The sequence below is a fragment of the Lycium barbarum genome, chromosome 4, assembly GCF_019175385.1.
Source record: "Lycium barbarum isolate Lr01 chromosome 4, ASM1917538v2, whole genome shotgun sequence".
NCBI lineage: Eukaryota > Viridiplantae > Streptophyta > Magnoliopsida > Solanales > Solanaceae > Lycium > Lycium barbarum.
The window spans coordinates 55469931-55495809 of NC_083340.1; the positions used below are offsets into that span (position 1 = coordinate 55469931).

Here is a 25879-nt window from a genome sequence, read left to right on the forward strand (position 1 = left end):
GCCGTCAAGCATTCTCTGAACAAATGTGGCCCCAAACCACTCACGAATCTGTGCACACGATCGCCCATAGCGGCTACTATACTCGGAGCATACCTGGCCAGAGAATTGAATTGCATACTATACTCTCGGTCACTCATGTTCCCTTGTTTCAAATTCAGGAACCTGTCCGCTCTAGCTCGGCGAGTCTCGGGTGGCAAGTAATGACGAACAAAAGCATCCGCAAATTCTTGCCAAACTGGAGGGGGTGCATTTTCTCCCCTTGATGCCATCCAGTTGTTATACCATATCACCGCCACATCGTGGAGTCTATAAGAAGCCAACTCTACGGATTCTGTCTCGGAAGCATGAATAATCTTTAGGGTTCTCAACATATCATCAATAAAGTTTTGCGGGTCTTCATCCGGCTTAGACCCAAAGAACTCCGGGGGATTTAGAGTCATGAAATCACGGGCTTTTGTACTAGCTGAACGATCACTCGGGCCCGCACTTTGTCGTTGTGCCTGGGCGGCAACCAACAGAGTCAATAAGTGTATGGCCTCGGTCACTTGTTGACCCGAAGCAACTGGTGGAGGAACCGGAGCCGAGGCTCCTCCTTGCCCTTCTACATTAGGCAATGCCTCATTTTGGGATTCACCCTCTTCCACATTCGCCGGAGGCTCTCTTTCTGCTCGTTTCTGTGTCGTAGCGTTGCCCTTCTAGGCAGCTGTAGCTTTCCACTTTGGCGGCATTCTGAAATCATAACGCACTTTTAGAAGAGAAATTTATACGGTCCGTATAACTGGCCGTAAAATGGACCCAGAGGTCACCCCTTTCGGTAACCATTTGACGATCCATTTGACGGGCCGTATAATCATTATACGGTCCGTATAATTCACCGTAAAATCGACCTTCTTTCAACCTCATTCTGTGACACTTTGACGATTCATTTTACGGACCGTCAAACCGTTATTGTCACGACCCAACCCCGTAGGCCGTGACTAGTGCCTGAGTTGGACACTCATATTGTTTGTTAACTATCGTCATTTACAATTAGCGTGTCATGATCTCATTTGTATATAAAAAAAATAGGGAGTATTTTAAATCTGTCAAAGTTTTGTGTGTCTTAGGCACCTCTCTCCTGAGGAGTTGCACTTTTAAATAACCACATAGATATATATATTACTACGCAAGCCGACAAGGCTGCCACGATATACAAAATACCAAACATACATATATATATGCAAGCCGACAAGGCTGCCATTACGAATGGGTACGCCCCAAACATAAGCCATAGACATAAAATGCATCAACAACTACAAACAGACCCACACTGATGTCCACAGACCTCTAAGAGTAATGACCGTATCATATGGCGGGACAGGGCCCCGCCGTACCCAAACAAACACATATGAATACAACATAAGGGAGTTATACCACAAGCTAGGCTCCGGAACAAGGGAGCAGTCCAAAATAGCTGAATAGGTATCCTAAGCTGGCGGATCTCCGAAACGAGCGTCTGTACCTGCGGGCATGAACGCAGCTCCCCGAAGAAAGGGGGTCAGTACGAAATATGTACTGAGCATGTAAAGCTTGAAACATAGTAATAGACTTATATTGAGACAAGGTATATAGGGCTCAGTGCAACAACCAGAATTTCATAAAACTTGCCTTTGAACATATTTCATCTGTGTCATTCTCATGTCAATGTCATTATAGCGTTTTGTAATCAAAGCTGCATAATTATTCTGTATATAACATATATAACGTGTCCCGGCCCTTTAATGAGGGGCTTGGTATTTATAATCGTAGCATCATAAAACATAAACATGTACGTGTCCCAGCCCTTTAATGAGGGACTCGGTAATAAGGAATATATATATGCCCTCCTGGCCACCGTCTCCATATCATCATATCATCATATCGTCATATCATCATCATATCATCATATCATCATCATATCATCATATCATCATATATATATATATATAACGTGTCCCGGCCCTTTAATGAGGGACTCGGTGATAATATAGTAAACATGCGCACGAAAACGTATCCTGGCCCGGGACTCAGTGAAGGATATAGCGATAAGCACGAGCAGAATAATAAGCAACCACATATATGCAATTCATCTTTTGAGACTCAATGGATAAGCAACTGACCAGCTCTAAAGTGTTAAAATAATATTCATTTTCAGTTCATTTCAAGTCTCATAACAACCTATCACAAGAAACGTTTCAGATTTCATGTACATATATCACTTTAATTTGGTGTAGCTTTTGAAAGTCAAGTATGTCTCTAATTGTGCAATCCTTTAAGAATAGGAACTTTCATACATTATTCATTAGTCACTCATATTGTAGGCACATGACAATGTCCTTAATGAAATATAGAATCATAAGTCATGCATGGAACTAGAGAATAGAATTTACCCCAAGGTTCATATCGTTTCATACTTACGTCTAGGACATGCCAAAAGAAAGAAGGAATATGCTTTACATACCTTTAGCGTTTAGTTGTATTCTAACTTGTACTTGCTGCCCAAAAACACTTATCCTATATCAAGATATAAAGATCTACAATTAATCTACAAGGGCATTCAATACGTATTGTGACACTCACAATTCCTTTCTAACAATTAAACGACGTTTCGTTCGCATTCAAACCAACTAGCGCTACAAGCTAACATTGCTAATCGTTCTTTCATGTATCAATCCAAACTTGTTTCAACATCACTTAGGGAACTTGGGCAGTCCATACATCATTCAAAACTGCCCCATACACACGGCTAAACAACACACATAACGTTTTCATTCTCGCTTAGCAATTTTCCAGTTTTAACTTGCAACAACAACAACACGTTTAATGACATTACTTTCATGGTTCTTGGAACTGTTTTAGCATCATCTTCATTCTTACAACAGCCCACAATTCATTTCAGTTTTAACTTGAATCATTGCACTTTAATTTCACTAAACGTTTGCAACAAGAATCAACATTCAACACACACAAATTAACTTCTAGTACCAAAACAGTCCACGGTTTTGGACTGCCTATACACTTCAACACAATTCATTTCTTTAACACCTCAATTCACATATTCAACATGCATACAATACACCACAATGTTCATAACAACAACAATCCAAATGTGACACAAAACAGTCCCTAAATCCCCCCAAAACAGTCCACTCACACGGCTACAACACCACTTCAACAACTTCATGATTTTCATCCATTTATCCATACTACAACACATTCAATTCACTTCCAATCCATGTATAAGAAAATAAAGCATGACTTCATTAGAACCTTCAACACACGGCTCATTTTCATTTCAAGAAAAACAGCCCAATATCCAACATGCAACATCACAACCAAACTTCTACAATCTTTGTTCATTTACCTATGTTGGTACATATTCAATTCATCAACAATACATGCAAAATGAAATCAATCATGACTTCACCTCACTCACGGCTCACTCTTTACTTCAACTACAACAACAATCCAACAACAACATGCATGAACTATACATTCAAATCATCATGCAACACAAGAACAAGGATCATTCTTACCTTACAACTTGTTCTTCTACCTTAGCCGAATCTTCAACACCATAGACATGCTACACCTCCTTGTTTCTTTCCAACAACTAGTACACGTTCTTATGCACTTGATAAGGAGTTGAATTGATGGAGAAATTTATTTTTTTTGATCAAAATCTTTGAGCTCATTCTCGGCCAGCCATGGCCGAGAGATTCTCTCTCTAGCTCTTGGTTTCTCTCAACTTTGTGAAAGTGAAATGATGTAGTGTAATGAGGTATGAATCAGATTTCTTTCTTATATATTCCCTACAAGACTTGGACATGTGTCCACTTAAATTTTTGGGTCAAGATTCTTTGACCACTCCACCATGATGCACGGCCAAACATGGCATATAAAATGGACTGATTTTTGTCTTCCCAATCCCACTTAATAATCCAATTATGGTTAGTTTAATCCAAATTTTCCATTAATACTTCCATGCCAAACGAAATTGTAGGTAAATTGTGACTTGAAACGAAACCGGAAGTTAAAGTCTCTACTTCGTATCTTAAGATAATCTTGCCTTTAACTTGTCGCGTTTATTTTAAAACGTTTCAATGTATGAAAATATGGGATATAACAATCCTCGGAGTGTCTACAGACCGTGTCGAGTAGAGTCTTGTTTATCGATGTGTTGTGCACCACATTTATAAACAGGAAGCTACAGGACATTTAGGATGTCATCTTTCCTTCTCATTCTAGGAAAGATTGTTCTGACCTCTTTTCCTATATGTAGGTGCAGAATTGCGAGAGATGAAGAGGCCAGCTGCAGATAGTGGGGGTGCTAAGAAGGCCCCTAGGGTAAATTCCGGACCCCAGCCTTCAGGACCGAGTAGGAGGAGCCTCAGTTATTCTATCGAGACTGACCCCTCGGAGGACCCAGCGATAATTCCTCCAGAGTTTTTGATATCCAAGGAGGCGGTCCCTGAACCCATACCAGTTGTTCCTATGGCAGGGCACCACGTCAGACCGACTACCTCGGTAAGTGTTACAGATTATTCTAGCCCCCTGTCCTGGTCATCGGTAAACCAGGAGTTGCCCGGTTATCTACATTCGCCGGATTTAGATGAAGAAGATGATGAAGGTCAGACGAGTAAACGGCGGGCAGACGATGACGAGGAGCACACTTCACCTTCTAGATCACCGGATCAGACTAGAGACTGATCGACTACAGGTATATGAGACCTTATTGAAATTTCCTATGTATGTGCATTTGTTATAGATTGTTACCTAATCGCGGCAAGCGGAAATCAAAGGAGTCAACAACCAAGTATTTACGATTAACAATGACCAAGGCGTTCCCACCCGTGGGAATTTTAGAATCTAGAATGGAAAATAGTTGCACGTACAGGTGAAAGTTGGATAGCAAGGGTACGTAATGAGAATTTATATATACGGAATGGCAAATTGGCCATCATTATGGTGAGTTATGGTAAGTATAGTAAGGAAACAGGTTGAATGGATACATTGCAGATAAGCCCAGTTAGAAAGTGTGCACAGAAGAAGCTAAAGGAACCAGTAACTGTAAACATAATATATATTAGACATACTACGAATGCCGCAGGTACGTTTGAAACCTGCAGTTAAATATGGAAAAGGAAAATAAACAAGAAAGGGGTGACAGATACAGTCTGTGTTGGGTATACGAGGCAATTTCGTCATTTTATCTTGCGATTGATATAGGAAGCCCTGTGCGGCTACGATACGATATACATATGTATGTGTTGGCCCTGTGAGCCATTGTTGGTATTTCCTGTGTGCAGGTTTTGGGATAGTAAGAAATACAGAGGAAACTCTGCCGAACTTTTTGGAGAAATAACAAGGAAATGACGTATAAGTTCGTAATATTTTTGGAAAGTCGCGCCAACAGTAACAATAAGGTTTGACTAAGTCGCAAGTGCGTCTGACTTTGAGAGATAAGGATTAACCGACGAATTGATGGTAATAGTAATTATGAGGTCGGTGCTAGTATGGTAAAAAGAAATGCTAGGATGATTTAGAAGGGGCCGGCAAAATCTTAATAGAATGTTATATTGAGGTATCGACGGAACTGATAAGCAGGGGTAAATTATGATGAGTTTATAGTTAAAAGAAGAAATAGGATGATTGAGACAAGAGTGCAGGGGAGGAAGAATTATGACAAACACGAATGTATTGATAAGACAGCTTGTGAGATATTATGGGTAAGATTGACCAAAGGGTAAGTACGCCTACTCCACAGAGTGTAATTAAACCATAGTAAGAGTCGTGAAGAAGGCCAAGAAGTGTTACACTATAGGATTGATTACGGACAAGATATTACGTGAATATAACAAGTGTTGTGATAAGAATGAGTAAAGCCTAGTGAGGAGGCGACTAAAGAATATGACGTGATTTATGTGACTAAGGTATAAAGGCAAATATGATATGGAAAAGCGGAATATAGGATGAGTGAGGAAGATTTATGAACTTCTATAGGGAAAGCCCAGAATAAAGAGTATACGGTGACAAGAAGCGAGCACATGAAAAGAAGGATGGGTCGCTGCAAATGTGTATTAATATCGATTATAGGCAGCTGAACAAAGTAACAATAAAGAACAGATATCCCCTCCCCAAGATTGATGAATTATTTGACCAGTTGCAGGGTGCTAAATGTTTTTCAAAGATAGACTTGTGGTCAGGTTATCACCAGGTACGGGTAAAGGACGCAGACATTCCGAAGACTGCATTCAGGACCCGATACGGGCATTACGAGTTTAAGGTGATGTATTTTGGGATGACTAATGCTCCAGCGGTGTTTATGGACTTGATGAACAGGGTGCTTGAGCCATTCTTCGACTTGTTCGTGATTGTATTTATCGATGATATTCTGGTCTATTCACGATAGGAGGAAGAGCATGCAGATCACTTGAGGACAGTACTCAGGATACTCCAGCACCAGAAATTATATGCTAAGTTTTCTAAATGTGAATTCTGGTTGACTTCAGTAGCATTTCTGGGGCATATTGTTGGAGCAGACGGTATTCGGGTAGACTCACAGAAGATTGAGGCCGTCAAGACTTGGCCTAGACCTACGACGCCTACTGAGGTACGTAGCTTTCTGGGGCTGGCAGGGTATTACAGGAGATTTGTAGAAAAGTTTGCTTCTATTTCAGCGCCTTTAACAAGGCTAACACAGAAAGCAGCTAAATTTCAGTGGACCGATGCTTGTGAACGGAGTTTCCAATTATTGAAAGATAAGTTGACTACAGCTCCAGTCCTAACTCTTCCTGAAGGGCAGATGGCTATGTTGTTTATTGTGATGCTTCCGGTGTTGGGTTGGGTTGCGTGTTGATGCAGCACGGCAGAGTTATAGCCTATGCCTCCCGACAGCTCAGGAAGCATGAAAGAAATTATCCTACACATGACCTGGAGTTGGCAGCGGTGATACATGCTTTGAAGATATGGAGACATTATCTATATGGCATGCATGTTGATATTTATACAGATCATAAAAGTCTTCAGTATATCTTTAAGCAGAAGGAGCTGAATTTGCGGCAAAGGAGATGGCTAGAGTTGCTGAAAGATTATGATGTCGACATTCTATATAACCCAGGGAAGGCTAACGTTGTGGCAGATGCACTCAGCCGTAGATCTATGGCTAGTTTGGAAAGCGTACAGCCAGGAAGGAAAGAAATAGTCCATGAAATTCATCAGCTAGCTAGTCTTGGAGTTCGTATGGCTGATTCTGATGACGGTAGAATTTTGGTGCGAGGTGTTGCTGAGTCCTCTATTGTAGAAGAGGTAAAGAAGCGTCAATATGAGGATCATGTTCTTGTACATTACAGAGACACAGCACTTCAGAAGGACGAGACCCCATTCAAGATGTCGTCTGATGGAGTACTACGATACAGAGACAGATTATGTGTACCTGAGGTTGCAGGATTACGGCAGCAGGTAATGGGGGAAGCACACTATGCTCGTTATTCTGTTCACCCAGGATCGACAAAAATGTATCATGATCTTAGGTGTTTGTACTGGTGGGATGGTATGAAAAGGGACATAGCAGAATTTGTGGCCCAGTGTCCGAATTGCCAGCAGGTCAAGATAGAGCACCAGAAGCCTGGGGGATTATTGCAGGAGATGGAGATTCCGACCTGGAAATGGGAGGTAGTTAATATGGATTTCGTCACAGGTTTCCCTCGCACTCCACGGAAGTATGACTCTGTCTGGGTTATTGTTGATAGATTGACAAAATCAGCCCACTTTCTTCCAGTCAGGACTTCGTACTCAGCTGAGGATTATGCCCGATTGTATCTTAAGGAGATAGTGAGACTTCATGGAGTTCCCACAGCGATTATCTCGGATAGAGGGGCCCAGTTTACAGCTAACTTATGGAGATCCTTCCAGGAGGGATTGGGGACGCAGGTGAGTCTCAGCACCGCATTTCATCCTCAGACTGACAGGCAGGCCGAGCGTACCATCCAGACGCTACAGGATATGTTACGGGCCTGTGTCATTTATTTTAGGGGCAGCTGGGATGATCACTTGCCACTTATCGAGTTTTCTTATAATAACAGTTACCACTCTAGCATTCAGATGGCACCGTACGAAGCCCTGTATGGCAGGAAATGCAGATCCCTTATAGGCTGGTTTGATGTTGGCGAGACTAAGCTGATAGGACCAGATATGGTTCAACAGGCTGTTGATAAGGTGAAACTTATTCAGGAAAGATTACTGGCAGCTCAGAGTCGGCAGAAGGCATATGCAGATAATCGACGTCGACACTTGGAATTTCAGGTTGGCGATTGGGTGTTCTTGAAAGTGTCACCCATGAAGGGTGTTATGAGATTCGGCAAGAAAGGGAAGTTGAGCCCGAGATACATTGGACCTTACCAGGTTATCCGTAAGGTAGGCCAAGTTGCCTACGAGTTAGATCTACCAGCAGATTTAGAAGCAGTACATCCGGTCTTCCATGTGTCAATGCTTCGGAAGTATATAGGCGATCCTTCTAGGGTGTTCCCTACAGATGATATTCAGGTAACTGAGGAGCTATCATACGAAGAACAACCTATTGCCATACTTGATCGACAAATCAGGAGGTTACGAACAAAAGATGTGGCGTCGGTTAAAGTGTTGTGGCGGAATAATAATAGGGAGGAGATGACTTGGGAGGCTGAGGAGGAGATGAAAAAGAAATATCCTCACTTGTTTTCCACATCTACAGGTAATTTAAACTCCCTTGCTTGATTGTGTTAATTGTCTGCTCAATTTATATGTTAGCAATAAGGAAAACCCTCCCCAAAACTCTTATAGAATCCAACGGGATAAAATCGACATTCGAGGACGAATGTTCTAAAGGGGGGGAGGATGTTATATCTCATATTTTCATACATTGAGACGTTTTAAAATAAACGCGACAAGTTAAAGGCAAGATTATCTTAAGATACGAAGTAGAGACTTTAACTTCCGGTTTCGTTTCAAGTCACAATTTACCTACAATTTCGTTTGGCATGGAAGTATTAATGGAAAATTTGGATTAAACTAACCATAATTGGATTATTAAGTGGGATTGGGAAGACAAAAATCAGTCCATTTTATATGCCATGTTTGGCCGTGCATCATGGTGGAGTGGTCAAAGAATCTTGACCCAAAAATTTAAGTGGACACATGTCCAAGTCTTGTAGGGAATATATAAGCAATAAATCTGATTCATACCTCATTACACTACATCATTTCACCTTCACAAAGTTGAGAGAAACCAAGAGCTAGAGAGAGAAGCTCTCGACCATGGCTGGCCGAGAATGAGCTCAAAGATTTTGATCAAAAAAAATAAATTTCTCCATCAATTCAACTCCTTATCAAGTACATAATAACGTGTACTAGTTGTTGGAAAGAAACAAGGAGGTGTAGCATGTCTATGGTGTTGAAGATTCGCTAAGGTAGAAGAACAAGTTGTAAGGTAAGAATGATCCTTGTTCTTGTGTTGCATGATGATTTGAATGTATAGTTCATGCATGTTGTTGTTGGATTGTTGTTGTAGTTGAAGTAAAGAGTGAGCCGTGAGTGAGGTGAAGTCATGATTGATTTCATTTTGCATGTATTGTTGATGAATTGAATATGTACCAACATAGGTAAATGAACAAAGATTGTAGAAGTTTGGTTGTGATGTTGCATGTTGGATATTGGGCTGTTTTTCTTGAAATGAAAATGAGCCGTGTGTTGAAGGTTCTAATGAAGTCATGCTTTATTTTCTTATACATGGATTGGAAGTGAATTGAATGTGTTGTAGTATGGATAAATGGATGAAAATCATGAAGTTGTTGAAGTGGTGTTGTAGCCGTGTGAGTGGACTGTTTTGGGGGGATTTAGGGACTGTTTTGTGTCACATTTGGATTGTTGTTGTTATGAACATTGTGGTGTATTGTATGCATGTTGAATATGTGAATTGAGGTGTTAAAGAAATGAATTTTGTTGAAGTGTATAGGCAGTCCAAAACCGTGGACTGTTTTGGTACTAGAAGTTAATTTGTGTGTGTTGAATGTTGATTCTTGTTGCAAACGTTTAGTGAAATTAAAGTGCAATGATTCAAGTTAAAACTGAAATGAATTGTGGGCTGTTGTAAGAATGAAGATGATGCTAAAACAGTTCCAAGAACCATGAAAGTAATGTCATTAAACGTGTTGTTGTTGTTGCAAGTTAAAACTGGAAAATTGCTAAGCGAGAATGAAAACGTTATGTGTGTTGTTTAGCCGTGTGTATGGGGCAGTTTTGAATGATGTATGGACTGCCCAAGTTCCCTAAGTGATGTTGAAACAAGTTTGGATTGATACATGAAAGAACGATTAGCAATGTTAGCTTGTAGCGCTAGTTGGTTTGAATGCGAACGAAACGTCGTTTAATTGTTAGAAAGGAATTGTGAGTGTCACAATACGTATTGAATGCCCTTGTAGACTAATTGTAGATCTTTATATCTTGATATAGGATAAGTGTTTTTGGGCAGCAAGTACAAGTTAGAATACAACTAAACGCTAAAGGTATGTAAAGCCTATTCCTTCTTTCTTTTGGCATGTCCTAGACGTAAGCATGAAACGATATGAACCTTGGGGTAAATTCTATTCTCTAGTTCCATGCATGACTTATGATTCTATATTTCATTAAGGACATTGTCATGTGCCTACAATATGAGTGACTAATGAATAATGTATGAAAGTTCCTATTCTTAAAGGATTGCACAATTAGAGACATACTTGACTTTCAAAAGCTACACCAAATTAAAGTGATATATGTACATGAAATCTGAAACGTTTCTTGTGATAGGTTGTTATGAGACTTGAAATGAACTGAAAATGAATATTATTTTAACACTTTAGAGCTGGTCAGTTGCTTATCCATTGAGTCTCAAAAGATGAATTGCATATATGTGGTTGCTTATTATTCTGCTCGTGCTTATCGCTATATCCTTCACTGAGTCCCGGGCCAGGATACGTTTTCGTGCGCATGTTTACTATATTATCACCGAGTCCCTCATTAAAGGGCCGGGACACGTTATATATATATATGATGATATGATGATATGATGATGATATGATGATGATATGACGATATGATGATATGATGATATGGAGACGGTGGCCAGGAGGGCATATATATATATTCCTTATTACCGAGTCCCTCATTAAAGAGCCGGGACACGTACATGTTTATGTTTTATGATGCTACGATTATAAATACCGAGCCCCTCATTAAAGGGCCGGGACACGTTATATATGTTATATACAGAATAATTATGCAGCTTTGATTACAAAACGCTATAATGACATTGACATGAGAATGACACAGATGAAATATGTTCAAAGGCAAGTTTTATGAAATTCTGGTTGTTGCACTGAGACCTATATACCTTGTCTCAATATAAGTCTATTACTATGTTTCAAGCTTTACATGCTCAGTACATATTCCGTACTGACCCCCTTTCTTCGGGGGGCTGCGTTCATGCCCGCAGGTACAGACGCTCGTTTCGGAGATCCGCCAGCTTAGGATACCTATTCAGCTATTTTGGACTGCTCCCTTGTTCCGGAGCCTAGCTTGTGGTATAACTCCCTTATGTTGTATTCATATGTGTTTGTTTGGGTACGGCGGGGCCCTGTCCTGCCATATGATACGGTCATTACTCTTAGAGGTCTGTGGACATCGGTGTGGGTCTGTTTGTAGTTGTTGATGCGTTTTATGTCTATGGCTTATGTTTGGGGCGTACCCATTCGTAATGGCAGCCTTGTCGGCTTGCATATATATGTATGTTTGGTATTTTGTATATCGTGGCAGCCTTGTCGGCTTGCGTAGTAATATCTATATCTATGTGGTTATTTAAAAGTGCAACTCCTCAGGAGACAGGTGCCTAAGACACACAAAAATTTGACAGATTTAAAATACTCCCTATTTTTTTTATATACAAATGAGATCATGACACGCTAATTGTAAATGACGATAGTTAACAGACAATATGAGTGTCCAACTCGGGCACTAGTCACGGCCTACGGGGTTAGGTCGTGACAGTTATACGGTCTGTATCGTATAGTACACCGTATAACTCACCCTTCAGCCAGCCTCTTCTGTGACACTTCTACGGTCCGTATAATGAACCGTAAAACACTTTTACGGTCCGTATAATGGACCGTATACTCCCAGTTCACTGAAGCTTATTTTCTTGACTTGGTTTCATTTCCGATCCTTATGGAACCTTCGTAAAAGTTGTTCAACTCCTCGATACCAATCTACGGGACCTTATTACTTGCCTTCAAAACGCCACACACATATTTTATCCTTATTAGCCTATTTTGCACATGCTAACGGAAAATTTCCGGGGTGTAACAATATCATATCATCATAACATATCACAACATCAGAACACATCATATGCCACATCACATCATAACGCCGTATATAAGCGGTACCCGGCCCTATGGCGAGGTCTCGGGAACCGTAACACATCATACTGCCGAGTATAACATAGTGCGCACGATCACAAAACCGGCCCGGGATCCGGCGAACGATATCATAGTAGTATGCACGAGCGGAGTAGTGAGGAAACCATATGCATATAAGTACATAAATAAATTTCAAAACTCAACGGAAAAATATATTTACCGACATCTGAAGGCTCAAAAGTAAGATTCGGGTCAATCGGAATTAGTATAAGAAAGTTACGAGCTTTTGAAGTACAGAATCTTCTAAAAACATTTCATAAGCCATACTTTGAAATTCAAGTATCATTCATATTAGAAAACTTTCGAACATCATTATGGATCAAATATTCATATTAGGAAACTTTCAAATAACATTATGGATCAAATCAAATGGAGACTTTTGGACCATATTTACGTACCAAAATATTCATCAAAGACTTTAGCCATCTCGATTTTCTTTCGAACAACATTCGGAAACATAACAACTAGAGTCTTCGAATATCACAAATATGTATCAAGCCATATGAAATAGCTTATGGAAGTCAAAGATGTTAGCCATCCTAGTGGCTCTAAGAGTAGGATTTTCTTTATAAGCATACATATACATTTTTGTTCATTCCAAAAGGATCATGCCAAAAAAAGGAAAGGTAGGCTTTACATACCTCGATCGCTCGCTAACCAAATCCCGACTCAAGTCTCGGGCTCTCCAATATCTACAATAACGTTATCAATTACCAAACATTAGTTACAAGTACTTAGAAATTCAATTCTAACTAGTACTTGTCTACAGAAATTTCGGCAGCATCTCCCCTGTAAATTCAACATCCCCGAGAATCTAACTCGGCCAAATTTATCAACAACCATAACAACAATACCAACAACCATACTAACAACATCAAGAATCAATTTAAAGTGCATTCTAATATTAGTAACCTTCTATCTCTACGTGGCTTATCACATTCAATTCAACTACGTATCTTCAAGCCAATATCAACGCTCACATATTCATTACTAATCCGAGATCATTCTAACACAATTCAAGAACATTTCAAACCATTTACATAATATTCAAACAATTCCACCAACACACCATGCTCCACCCGGAACTTCCAATTCCAACGAGGACGATAACAACACATTTCTATCTTTCAAATTCATGAACTACATTTAACAATTCATACGTTAGCAATGTTATTCCCGCAAATACAAGAACTACATTAATGACCATGGTGGCTTCCAAAACAGCCCACAATCATCACAACTTCAACTTGAATCATCAAATTCTCATTTTCATCATAGAATACATATCAACAACAACCAAATTACTACATAAAAATTAGTTCATCTTCCCTACACTACACACACACACACGGCCACATACACTCACACATACCCACACGGCCACACCCACAACACACAAATTTCATACTTTTCATTCATTTCCACATACTACAACATATATATAAACCCCTCATAACATAAAAGAGGATAGAATTTTTACCTTTTCTTCAATTTTCCACTTGCCACTAAGTAGTTTTCTTGCTTAAATAATTATACCACGTTGAAGAGGGTCTTGAACTTAGTAAGAATTCAAGAAGAAATGAATTTTTGGATCAAGAATGGATGGCTTAAATTTTTTTCTCTCTTTCTCTTTGTTGGCCGAATTTCCCCTTCTTTTTGCTCTCAACTATTGTTTTCTTGAAAGTTCTTGAATATGACCCCTTTTTGTCTATTTATCACATGGATTAAATTAGCACATGGGCTTGGGCCCCTTTTTTTTTCCATGGCCGGCCACCCACATATATTGGGCCTCTCCTTTCTCTCTCTTTTTTTTTTTTTTTTTTTTTTTGCATTTTTCCTAGCCCATTTACTTTGGTTAATATTTTGTAAGTCATGAAACTAATTTCCAAAATTTCAATTTTTCCCTTAGCCTTCCTCCATATTTCCGCATCAATATTTTCATGAACAACATATATATTAAATAAAATCTAAATACTGCCCTATCTCTCACTAGTCCCAATTATTTCAAATTTTCCGAATATGCAAAATACGGGATATAACAGTTGTAATTTATTTTCTTTTGATTTATTTGATTGTGATTTAAATTAATTCTATTTAATAATTTCAAAGAGATTAAGACATGGTGCCAGTAGTAGTAGTCGTATTGTTAGGGGTGCGCTTAATGAGGAAACATTTGTGGAAGAAACACCTAATTTAGGTATTGATGTTGGTGGAAATAATCCACTTTTAGGTCATGAGCCAATGCAACAACATTTTACCGACACTTTTAATGAAGACTTAGATGATGATGATGATGAAACACAACCCCCCGAAAATCCCATAGGAGATACATGTCCTGCCCAATCACATACACAAGACAAACTGCCTAGAACTCGTAAGCCAACAGCTAAAGTTTGGAAATTTATGACTAAGAATAGGCAAAATCAATCAGCTACATGTACCATATGTGGACAAGTATTTAGTTTTAAGCAAGGAACTGGTAAGGATGGTGGAACGGGTACACTAAATGCTCATATGAGAACCAAACATATGGATGTTTGGGGAGAGCAAACAGGTTCAAATATGGGGGGGGGGGGGGATTCAAATGACGATAGACCCACGAACCGGTAGAAATTTTAAGTATGACAAGAAAAAAGAGCGTGTAGAAATAGCTAAAATGGTAGCTTATGATTGTTTACCATTTTCCTTTCCCTCAGGTTTGGGGTTTGTTACTTACATTCAACGTTGTTATAATCCGTTATTTGAGGGTATTCCTAGAAGTACTTGTAGAGCCGATGTTATAGATTTTTTTTAAAAATATAGATTTTATTTGCGCCATGTATTTAATTCTTTAAATTGTAATGTTTGTCTTACCGCTGATTTGGGTCTTAGTATTAACCATTTAGATTTTTTTGCTATTACATGTCATTGAGTTGATGACAACCGGGTTATGCAAAAAAGAATTATAGCTTTTTTATATGACGAAGGAAAAGTTCGTCACGATGGAAAATTTTTAGCCGATTCAATGTCCACTATTATGAGATTTTTTAACATTTATAGAAAAATACTTTGTATTGCTTTAGATAATGCTTCTAATAATACAAAGGTGATAGGTCTTATAAAAAGAGAACTAAACCCTCCGCTAAGAAATATTTTTCATGTAAGATGTAGTTGTCACATTTTAAATTTAATTGTTAAAGATGGTCTTGTGCATTTTGATGATTCTGTTCAAAAAGTTAGAGATGTTGTTGCGTTTCTTTTTTGTAATGCTAATAGGGGAAGAATTAGAGATTTTAAGAATGCTTGTGTGGAAAATAACCTTAGACCTAGGAAAATTCAAGTAGAAATTGAGACTAGGTGGAACTACACTTACATTATGCTACAACAAGCATATGAGTATAGGATTCCCATACAACAAGTTCACAACAAATATAATATTAATAGTGAGGATTGGTTAACTTTTAGGCATTGGGAAGATGTTAAAGAATGTGTTGAACTCTTAGAAATTTTTTATAATGCAACTCTTGCTTTTTCTAGACAATTCTATCCCACGGTAACCGGAATTTTAGCCTACTTAGCGGAAATAGCTAGAGTTTTACAAGAGTATAAATATAAACCCGATTATCAAGTGGCTATTGTTGAAATGATAATCAAATTTAAGAAGTATTTTTTTCCCATCCCAACTTTATTTATATTGGGTTCCCTTTTAAATCCTTGTTTAAAAGTGTCTTATACTAAAAATTTGGTTAGTCAAATTTATACATTTTTAGAAATTGAAGAGGGAGTTCAACCATCTTTAGCTGAAGCCGAACTCGCTATTGATGATGAGTTTAGAAAAGTTTTTACTCATTATTCTAGTTTGGAAGAACGTGCTACACTCGTTGCTCCACGCCCTACTACTTCTCATAGTAGCAAAAAGGGCTTGTCGGGTTTAAAAGTTTTACATTCACAGCCAACTTCTTCTTCTACTACAAACTTTGATGAATATAACTTTTATTTGATGCAGCCAAATGTGGATATCAAGGAACTGGATGAGTTGGACGTCTTAGCATGGTGGAAGAAGTACAAGGCAAGTTATCCGATACTTTCAAGAATGGCTCGAGATATCCTTATGGTTCAAGTATCAACCGTTGTTATATCCCGCATTTCGTACATTCGGATAATTTAAGATGATTGCGGGAAGTTAAGAGCAAGCCTATATTTTTTATTTTCGTTTGGCACCACAAGTTGCTTAAGAAAAATTTGATGTGGAAATGTTAAGAAAGGTTAGGGGTAAAAAGGGAAATTCGCAAGAAGGCTCATAGAAATATTGTGGAAGGCTAAGGGCAAATTTGGAATTTGAAAAATAATTTTCATGAATTACAAAATAAAAAAAAAACAAAAAAAAGAAGAGTGGACTTAAGTTATGGGCCAAAGGAGAAGTGGGCCAAGGCCCACATGGACTTAAAATAAATAATACATAGAGGACCAATTCATATATTCATCTTAACATTGGAATATTCAAGAAGCTAGAAGAAGAACATAAAAAAGAAGAAGGAGAGAACGGCCAAGCATAGCCAAAATTTGGCTCTTGGAAATCTTGATCAAAAAAATAATTTCTTCTAGTATTCCTACTAATTCAAAGGTCCTCTTCAACGTGGTATAATTATTATAGCAAGAAAGCTACTCTTGGTTGCAAGTTCATAATTCAAGACAAGAAGAAAATCAAGAGAAAAAGGTAAGAATTAGTCTTCTCTTATGTGTTATGGAAGGTTTGTGTATGTTGTAGTGTGTAGAAATAAGTGAAATTCATGAAAGTATGGATATAGTGTGGTGGCCGTGTATGTATGTGGTGTGTAGGAACAATGGTTCAATTATTTTATTTAGTGTTTTAGTTGTTGTTGTTGTGGATTCTATGTTGATAATGAAAAGTTGATGATTCTAGTCCAAGTTGTAATTGTTGGAAAATTGTTTTAGAAGTTAAGGTGAATTGAATATAGTGTTCTTTCACATATGGAAAATAATGTTGTTAGTGTGTGAATTGTTGGTAAAGTTCATGAAATTGAAGAAAGAAAATGTGTTGTTATTGTTCTTATTCCATTTGGAAGATTTCGGGTGGCATAGCATATGGGTTGGATTATTTGAATATTGTACGGATTGTTTGAAGTATTCTTGAATATTGTTTGAATGGCGTCAGGTTAGTACTAGAATGTATGAGCAAATATGAATTGAACGTAAATGGAAAATCGTCAAAGTTTGTAGAAACAAGTTGTGAACGTTGGAATGTGTTTTGAATTGATTGGCGATATTGTTGGAATAATTGTTGGCATTGTTGTTGATATTTTGGCCGAGTTAAATTCTCGGATTTGTTGTTGTATGTTTGGCCGAGTTGAATTCTCGGGGATGTTGCATTTATAGAGGAAATGCTGCCGAAATTTCTGTAGAATAAATGTTGGTTTAGAATTGGACTCTAACTGTCTATGGCTAATGTTTGGCACATATGAATATTGTTGTAGATCTTGCGAAGCGAAAGACTTAAGTTCGGACTAGCATAGAAAGCGGGCAAGGTATGTAAGGCTTAACCTTTTCTTCTTTGGCATGATCCTTATGAAATAGGTATGTGACGTATATATATGACTTCAGAAAGATCCTTATTCTTAGAGCCACTAGGATGGCTAACGTTCTTGGCTTCCCATAAGCTGTTCCGTATGGTTTTGATATGTATCCATGATGTCTGATAATGTGTATCTACGATGTCCGAAGTTTGGCTAATACGTATCCGAATAGCGTTTGAGAAACAAATGATATGACTATAGTTTTGACCTTCCAAATGTTAATATATTCGATTGTTCCATCGAGCCTTTGATATGTTTTGATATGTACATAAGATTCCAAAAGTTCCATTTGATTTGATCCATAACGATATCCAAAGGATTTTAACAGGATTATGGTTGTGATTTTCCAAAAATGGCTCCTGAAACGCTCATGGAACGTTCTGTACTTCAAAAGCTTGTAACTTTCCCATACTAACTCCGATTGACTTGAAACTTGTTTCTGAGCCATCAAATATCGATAAGCATACTTGCCTAACGAGTCTTGATTTACGTGCATATGGTTTCGCACTACTCTGTTCGTGCAAGCCTCAGTATGTCCTTCACTGAGCCCGGGCCAGGATATGTTATCGTGCGTATTCCCTTGCATTGTTCACCGAGTCCCTCGTTAGAGGGCCGGGTATGGTATATGTATATGATGATATGATTATGGCACCGAGTCCCATGATGGGCCGGGTACGGTATATGTGCACATGATTTCATTTACCGAGTCCCTTAATGGGCCGGGTACGGTATGACTTCATTCACCGAGCCCCTCACTAGAGGGCCGGGTACGGTATGTATATGTATATGTATATGTATATGTATATGCATGCATGATGATATGAAAGCAGGATGACATGATTCTATCACCGAGTCCCTTAATGGGCCGGGTACGGTTTGTATATGATATATGATGTTCGCACGCATGATTTCATTCACCGAGACCCAGGATGGGCCGAGTACGGTATGTGATATGAGAATGTTTGATTCTGTTACGTACTGCACAGATACAATGGTTTCCTGATTATGATACTTGACTCCTGGAATCTCTGTTTCAGTTATGATCTTTTCAGTTGTATTTCATGCCTTACATACCCAGTACATATTTCGTACTAACCCCCTCTTATTCGGGGGTTGCGTTTCATGCCCGCAGGTACAGACGTTCGTGTGAGAGACCCGACAGCTTAGGTTATCTGTTCTGCTGCTTTGGAGTGCTCCCTTGTTCTGGAGCCCTTATTTTGGTACATACTCTTCCGTTATGTATATGTATGTGTGTATTCAGGGGTACGGCGGGGCCCTGTCCCGTCATATGATTCTGTTATGTTTGTTAGAGGCCTGTAGACATATATGTGGGTCGTGGGTCGCTATTGTTCGGTTATATCTGTGGTTTGTGTTTAAGTGATCCTATTTGCTATGACGGCCTCAACGACTTGTATGTATATATGCTTATGTATATGCTTCGGTATGATATGTACGATATATGCGACTGCTTCAGAGTAATATTTGTATAAATTATTATATGTTGGATATGAATAAGATATGGCTATGTCGATTTGGTAAACAGGTGTGTACGGGTGTCCAGCTCGGGCACCAGTCATGGCCCACGGGGTTGGGTCGTGACAACCGTGGCTTCGGAGAGCGCATTTAGCCAAGGAAGACAGCAAATTGGAGACCATAGACATTCATTATTCGACTTTAGCTTGCAAGTACTAGTGTGCATTCACGATTGGATTAGATCGGAGCGACGCAACCAAAACTTAGTAGCGGAGGAAGGCGAAGAGGAAGAAATTGAAGATTTGATAGCTAGTGGACCGGACCAAATGGAAGACTTTGAAGATATTTCCATGACCGAATATGATGTGGGGGGAATTAACGAAATGGTTCAAAATTGGTGATTTTATTATTCTACTATTTTTGTACAACTCATGTATTATTTGCAAGTTAAAAAAAATACAACCTGCAAATAAATGTTATCCAAGAATGAATAAAATATATGGCTCATTGAGCTTTCTTCTATTTACTTGTGTTCATATTTTTACTTTTATTAAGTTAGGAATATACCTAAAATATTCTAAGAATATACTTATAATATACATCTACTTAAATTAAAAATTAGAAAGTTATATACTTGAAAAATAACTAAAATATATTAAGAATATACTTATAATATATATATATATATATATATATATATATATATATATATATATATAGTATATAAGTAGTATATATATTAAGTTATACATATATATAAGTATATTAAGTTATACATATATAGTATATATATTAAGTTATACATATATAGTATATATATTAAGTTATACATATATATAAGTATATATAGTATATATAGTATATAAGTATATTAAGTTATACATATATATAAGTATATATAGTATATATATTAAGTTATACATATATATATATATAAGTATATTAAGTTATACATATATATAAGTATATATAGTATATATATTAAGTTATACATATATATGTATACGAAAAACACTATTCTGTATTGCTGACTTGCTGTTAGCCTGTTAGTCAGTAAATATTTAAACTTTAATTATAAACGTGTATAACATATGTAAACATACCTACAATATACTAATAAATACTATAATATATATATATATGTATAACTTAATACAAAAAACAAAAAAAAAAGGTTTTAACCACTTTGAACCGGACCGGTTCCGGTTTGGGATTTCAAACCGGTTAAGCGGTTCCAGTTTTTTTAACCGGAAACCGACCGGTTCCCTAACTGGTTACCGGTCCGATTCCGGTTAAACCGGTTAACAGGCATACTCACACTGCAGTATTTATTAGTCCATATAAATTCACCCAAAATGATTTGGCTCATCCATGGTTTAATCCAATACAAAATTTCCTTTTAAGTTAACTTGGCTAAGCAATAAGATCTTCTTCTCACCTTAAAATTTTATAGCTTAGCTACATGAATTTAAAATTTGTTTTGTGGTGGATTAGGTCGTAAATGGATCGGGGCATTTTAGGTTAGGCCAAATTTTATATTGACCGATAAATAAAGATCATGTATTTAATTAAAAGCCATATAGTTGAACTAATATTAAGCTTGAAAATAACGCTAGAGATAAATTTAACCAATAGTAGTGGTGTTCAATGACTGATAAACTAAATTACAAGATGATTTTAGATGCACGTCATGGAGTTCAGAAATAGTTTTTCAGACTGATAGAGGTCTAACATTGCAAAGTTCTTAGTTGGAAGGATCCTTTTATTGGTATTTGATCTCATAACACCTGGTTAGAGCTTTTGAGGTGTCTTGAGATGGAATCAAACCAAGACTTGAAAAGTTGTTGCAGGTCAAGCCATTTTCAGTTTTGCATACTGTTTCATCTGGTTTTCATACACTTTTGGCCTTTGTTATTGTTTTGTTTTCCTGAAACTTTTAAATTTCCTTTCTGTACATAATTTTGTTTGATTAATAAATTACAACTAGCCTCGTGCTAGTTGCTTTTCTTAAAAATAAATAAATTAATCCAATAATAGGTTGAAGGAGGGCATTTTTTAAGCCTTGTTTTAGTACGTTAAAGATATTTTTTATTTAATAGGTAGATGGACTGACAAATTTGATTCAATAAGTGAAGGAGGATATTTTTTGAATTATTTCTACTATGTTCAACATATATATTTTTTTTTTTTTACCCTTTTCGTTTAAATATATATGTAGCCCTTTGACCAGATGTCAGTTAGATGACTATCTCCAAGATGTTATTGTCGAAAAGATGTTGTTGCATCTTACTTTGGTGAGAATCTATGATAAGGTTTCCGTGGTAAGTGAAAATGGTTTAGAGTTTTTACAAGAGTTATGTTGGAGAAAGAAGGGGATAAACATGCCCATATGATTCTTGGGATAAAGCAGTATATCTCATTTTTATTAGAAAACATATAAAGATGTCGAAAAAAGTGGTTGATTCTTTAATTCCACATACTCGGTATAATTATTGGAGAGCTGTGAAAAAAGAAAACAATAATAAGGGTATTGAATTTTTGCTACCGTCTATGGAACTTGAGTACTATAATATTTAAATCAGAATGGTATGGTCACAATTATTATATTATGTGTTTTCATTGTTATTAAATGGTCGTAATAATTTATCAATTAATCCAATGTTGAGAGAGAGATATTGAATGGATTACCCATAGAAACGAAGATTGAGAAATTGGTAATTTAGCATGTTAATCCAAGCTTATGAGAAATCAAAAGTTTTTTTTTTTTTAAAGTGTTTATTTAGAAATTGAGGTGTTTGACTAAGATTTTAGGGGAAAAAAATAAATGCTTTTGAATAATAAATATTTTTCAAAAACTAAATATTGTGCACAAACATATAGCAAGTCAGAATTCATGAACTACAGTGCAATTTTCATTCTTGGCTCATTTTTGAGCCTATCAATATTTCAACTATCTTTGAATTAACTTTGATAGTATCATTAATAAATTCAAACAATATTATTATAAAATTAATGCAATTTTAGATAATAAAATATTTGAGTAATATAATAAAAGATTAGAAATAAATAGAGAAGTTCAAAAATAAGTAAATCTTTGTTTATATACATTATATTAAAATAGAGGGAAGTGGACTAGCAACAATTTAATACAAAGTCGCATGTCACTGAAAATATTAAATAATGGTCAAAGCCCCTATGACGACCCAGAATATGAGATGAAAACATCATTTGGATTGTTATTAGCAAAGTTATATTATGAATAAAATCACGCAACTGAAATCATAACAAATAATGTTACAAATAAAAATTTTGAACAATACAAGAATTTCAAGCAACTAAATAAAATTATTAAAATATAAATTATATCAATATATCTTCTATATATTATGAAAAGGAAAGTAATCTATGAAAATATAAGTCAAATAGCAAAATTACTTGATAATGTAATGATACCAAGTAAGAAAATTTAATACTTATACCGATCAACAAGGTATAAAAAGGACAAAAAGCGAAAAACTTTAAATGTAGAATTATAGAGAAATAAGAGTTAAGTAAATATATAAGAAATTTCAGTTAAAAAAAAATAAGTAGTTAATATTCACGATCTAATAAGTGAAGGAGGACATTTTTTGGATTATTTCTAATATGTTCAGCATTTTTTTAACCCTTTTTCGTTTAAATATATATGTAGCCCTTTGACCAGATGTCTTTTAGATGACCATCAATCTTAATCTTGGACAGGAATAATCTAAATTTGAAAAACGAAGTTTAACCAATCACTAATCCCAAGGGATCATTATTTTAATTTACCGTGAGACATAATTGGAGTTCATATGAAATTACAAAAGGAACTTGATTAACTTCAAATTATTCTTTTGTTTGAAGGCTAACAAAGTAGTTTATCACCAACAAACAACACACAAACTTAAAATATTGCAACCAAATGAAAAACATTCAAGAAAGCCTAAAACTTAAAATAAGTCTTGATATCTTGATCGGATTCAAAGAAGCTCATGTAACTCTCCTTAAGATCAACCTGCACACAGACACCGTTACCACACTCTGCATCATATAACCAACAAGTTTGCATATGCCTTGATCCAAAATGCATCAAACAAGGTTTTCCCCAACCAAAATCAGCTCCTAATATAGGAAACCTGCACAAACTCGAAGTTGTAAAATTGTCAACTTCATCACTACCTCCCCATTCTTGATCTAGAAAACTTTCGTTATATAATTCACCAACTGCAGTGACTATCTCATCTGGTGATTCTTTGTTCAAAAGTTCAATAGTTTTCTGCACTGTTTCCCTTATTAATGTCACCAAGTTACGTAGCTCCATATTCTTGTTCTCCTGATCAGGTACAAATATTACAGGTGCCTCAACTACAAGATTACCAAAACACTTTGTGATTTCAGGTAACGAAATCTTGCTACGTAAGTTGATTGGGACTCCCATCAACGAACGTCTTAATTTTCCGTTCTTCACTTGTGAAGAACTCATTAAACCCCTCCATAAAATGGCTGTAATCATCTCAACTCTTGTAGGTTTGAAACTCAAAGCTCCCATTTCTTCTCGTAGTTTTGATATGTTAGCTTCATCGATATATAATCTCTTCGCAACTAGTTTGCTCTCTGCACGTGTTTCTCCAGGAATACGAGGTAGTAGAAGTTTAGATAAATCTCTTGTAGGAAAAACTTCACCTAAATTAAACCTCAAGAAATCGATATCCTGTGCTTTAATTCCAAGTCTACACACTTCAGACCACTCGTACAAAAAGGAGAGACTCGAGTATCCATCCATTGCAATGTGGGCATGGCTCATTGACAAAGCAATACCACCACATTCAAATTTAGTTACTTGAATAATAACAAGAGGTGTAATAGCCAAATTATCTTCATTAACATCCCAAGTATCATGTGGCCAACAAAGTACTGCAGCATTAACATCCTTATGTGCTTGTTCAAGAAAATCATCGAGCTTACTATTGACATTTGCCTTTACAAGTTTAACACCTTGATCAAGGCAATTAATGGAGCAAAAATCATCTGTAAATCTACCAGCTATAGGGTAAACATGAGTTAACACTCTAGAAAGGGATTCTTCAAGCTGTTCATGATTAAGAGTAGTGGAGTTTTTGTTGTTGTTTGGTGGATAAAAAAGAACAAGAGGCAAATGAACATCTCCAGCTATTTGATCAAAGAAAGATAACTTGTAATTTTGTAAGTGTTTTGGTGTTGGTGAAGATGGTGTTATGAACTTTGTGGACAAGACTTCAACTTGCAGAGGAACAGATTCAGAACCCATTTTTAATTACAAGATAGAAAAGAGGACTAAAGAGAGACTAAATGGTAATGTGATGGAAGGGTTGTTGCAAACAATTGACCAGTTCACGCCTTCTTAAAGAAAAATTCCTGGGTGGTGATAAATTAATGGGTTACCAAAAACGTTTTAATCCATTTTCTTAAAAAAAAGAAAAGAGCCGTTAACAAATTTCCTTTTTATTTGTTCAATTAACAAATCAAGAGAAATTTATTATTTTTCTTTTATTGTTATCCTTATCATAAGGTATTAGCAGGCAAATTTTAATTTTCAAAACATAATTAATAAGGGAAATTTAATAAATTAAAACCCTAATTAATACTCTTTCCATTTCAATTTGTTAGTCTTAATTTGATTTGATATAAAATTTTAAAAAGTAAAAAAGATTTTTAAATTTTGTAGTCTTAAACTAAAAATACGTATAATATACCAAAATGAACTTTAGTCTCATAACACCTGTTTGGCCATGAGAAATTTTCACTTTTTTCTGGAATTTTTTTTCACTTTAAAAAAAAAAAAAAAGCGTTTGGCCATGAAAATTTCAAATATAACTTGAAGTTGTCATGACCCAATTTAGCTAAGTCGTGCGGGCACTTACCTTTCCCACCTCGGTAAGCGAACCCTCAACCCAACGATAATAAAAACATAAATAAATAACTAAATAAGCGGAAGAAAATAAATCACGTAAGTTTGACGATAATAATATAAATCAAGTGCAGAAATAAGAAAATACACCCCAGAGTCTGATCTAATCCATACAAGAGCATCTAGATCGAAATATACAAGTCTGGAAATATAAATATACATCAAGCACTACTAGAAAAGTGCAAATTACATGGGATTTTTTATTGGGATTATATATGAAAATTCGCAGGTAACTTAGTTTCCTGCGGAGTTTCCTACTAAAAGAATTCCGAAGAAAAAACCTTCGTGGGTAATTATTACCTGGGGATTTTGATTCTATAGGTAAGTTGCTTGCGGATTTTCTTGCCGAAAATACT

The 25879-nt window shown here is 36.6% G+C and overlaps 1 protein-coding gene across 1 annotated transcript; it reads right to left on the reverse strand.

Annotated features, from left to right (window-relative positions):
• Positions 1–23407: 23407 nt before the first annotated feature.
• LOC132636035 (acyltransferase Pun1-like) lies at positions 23408–24913 on the reverse strand. Its single transcript, XM_060352690.1, has one exon. It carries the CDS (start codon positions 24861–24863, stop codon positions 23520–23522), a length of 1344 nt encoding a protein of 447 aa, XP_060208673.1. The 5' UTR covers positions 24864–24913; the 3' UTR covers positions 23408–23519.
• Positions 24914–25879: the final 966 nt, after the last annotated feature.

Bases quoted from the DNA above. Each gene is read 5' to 3' on its own strand.
- LOC132636035 (XM_060352690.1), bottom strand. From the start codon at position 24,863: ATGGGTTCTGAATCTGTTCCTCTGCAAGTTGAAGTCTTGTCCACAAAG.